Source organism: Eurytemora carolleeae, unplaced genomic scaffold, assembly GCF_000591075.1.
Source record: "Eurytemora carolleeae unplaced genomic scaffold, Eaff_2.0 scaffold397, whole genome shotgun sequence".
NCBI classification, from domain to species: Eukaryota; Metazoa; Arthropoda; class Copepoda; order Calanoida; family Temoridae; genus Eurytemora; species Eurytemora carolleeae.
Genome location: NW_019396371.1, coordinates 114289 through 116550, shown reverse-complemented (window position 1 = coordinate 116550; position 2262 = coordinate 114289). Strand labels below are relative to the sequence as shown.

The window sequence follows — 2262 nt, the reverse complement described above, 5'->3', positions numbered from 1 at the left end:
GGGGGGGGGGGGGGGTCATGCCCATTGACCATTTTACAAAAGTACTCCTTAATTTAAACCATTTTAGCAACACTGAGGAAGAAATTGTTGTTTTTCTGGATCTGATCGGACCTGGAACTTTTAAAATAAAGAATTACTTCAAATTAGTTTATCCAAATCTCGCTTTTTATTAAATCTGGTCCCAATTTTATCTTTTTCGTCAAAATGTTTAGACTCACCTCAAAGTAGAGCAGGGGGAGGATTCCGACCTTTTCCTCTTTTTCCTCTTTTTAATCTTTTTCTTCTTCATCTTAACAAAAACAACTAAACTAGGATATTAATTTTGACACATATGTATGAGGAATATAATGTTAGGGGAGGAAAATAAATAATCGAGGATTTTCTTCATCTTTATGTAGATTAATGGGTATCTTTAATAATGTATTTATGCTTTTATATAGAGGACAGTTTTATTATATTCACCCTGAGTCATTTATGTTGATTGTTTACTTTTACGACCATGTAACACATTCCGAAATTCTAGTCTCCACCCCTTTTGGACCATTTACTACGGCCCTCCGTCCCAAATTCTCTGGTTTGTATCACACCTTCGTGTCATGTTAGCACTCAAATTTGTTCCTCCATGAATCGGTTCCTCTTGTGGACAAATTCTCACGATACACAACAATACGAAACTTGGCAGACAAACAGCCATTTTTGGTCTTAATAATAGACATGTAGACGCAAGGATGGTTAGACTCAAAGGCAGACTAAAAAAGATTGACTGACTAGATGTTACAGACCTTTGGACGCTATCAATTTAGACAAGTATATTTTTTCAAGACCAATCATAAATAATCAACCAAGCAAGATCAGAAAAGATCGAACAACTGAAACCATAGGGCACGGCTTTGTAGAAAATAACATTGAATGCTTTTCCGAACAAAAGTATAACTGTTAAAGAAAAGTTTATGTAAAGTCCAACTCGATCTGAAAAAATAAAGCTAATTGAAATAATTGCAAGAAACAAGAGAAAACAGACCATACTAGAAACGGACAATGTGTGTAAGAGTGAGACAAAGACATTTTTAACCAACAAAATAGAAGCTTACAATATTTTGGTACCTTGGTTGGTTTAGAATTCTCTTGTTCATATTTCTCCTTTCGGGACATTCTTGAATCCTTTCTTTTCTTCTCAGAACAAGACCCAGACTTCGATCCTGTTCTGTGTATTTAAATAGAATTTAAACGAGAAATAAAAATCTCTAAATACTAGGTAAGATGAAGATTGCGGCAGCGCGTCTTTATAAATTTGATCTTTAAGTCAAAAGAAAACTGATAATTACACTAAAATCATTTCCCTCTAACCTTTTCTTTGCAATTTCTTCAGGATCCTTTATTCTACATTCATCAACCGGATTCTCATCTTGATCATCCGGAGCAGTTTCTTTATCATCCGGACTAGCATCTTCTTTACCCGTGTTCACTTGATCTTCACCCGGCTTCTCCTGTGTGTCTCTAGTTTTCAACAGTCTTTCAAACTTCCCGCCTGAAATACGATCCGTAAATAATAATATAAATACATGGATATTTTGCAGGGGCCTTCACAAAAATTATTAAGATAACTTGTGATGGCAAAACTATAATGTTGTACATAATACTATCGATGTAAACTATGATTAAAATCCATTTCTGGATTTATCAATCTTAAATGTCAACCCTGTAAGTTTTTTTTTGAGGGGGGGTATCACTGTCTTCTTTTTGAAACCACTGATATACTGGAAACTTTGTGCTACATGATACTTAGATTTAACGTCCAACTTGTCGACATTTCTTCTGGGACTATCCAGGGAAAACTGTCTTCAGTTCCATGATATATTTAGGCACATTGGTACAAATATCTAATATCATTAAAAATTGGGTCCCCAGATATATCCTAGATATAAATAGATCCTTAGATATTTAGTTTATCCAAAGTTCAAAACCAAGGTTAAAATATGGAAAAATCCCTTAATGCATGGTTTAAAATGTTTCGTTATCTACTACTATGATTAAAAAACGCTAAAATCTCCCAGTTATATAGGTTCCTAGTTAAAAAATATCTTTAAAATGGTCGAATTTGGTTGATACAAAATATGGCGCGTAAAATATTTATTTATGGTTTAGTTTACAGCCAGTAATACCAGGCTTAGGCAACCAGAGTGTAAGACGGTCTTTAATCCATACAATTGAGTTTTGAAGCGAAAAATCCTTCCTTAAGAGTTGGAGGGATTAGTTTGTAGG

The 2262-nt window shown here is 34.2% G+C and overlaps 1 protein-coding gene across 8 annotated transcripts in view; it reads right to left on the bottom strand.

The window, feature by feature from the left end:
• Positions 1-2262, bottom strand: part of LOC111701899 (uncharacterized) — a 102201-nt gene that overhangs the window by 48399 nt on the left and 51540 nt on the right. For all 8 annotated transcript variants that reach the window (XM_023473377.1, XM_023473380.1, XM_023473378.1 and 5 more), the window contains 3 exons: positions 1348-1528; positions 1105-1204; positions 219-289 (listed from right to left, as the gene is read on the bottom strand). In XM_023473377.1, coding sequence (XP_023329145.1) covers positions 219-289; positions 1105-1204; positions 1348-1528 — 352 coding nt within the window. The remainder of the gene's footprint in view (positions 1-218; positions 290-1104; positions 1205-1347; positions 1529-2262) is intronic.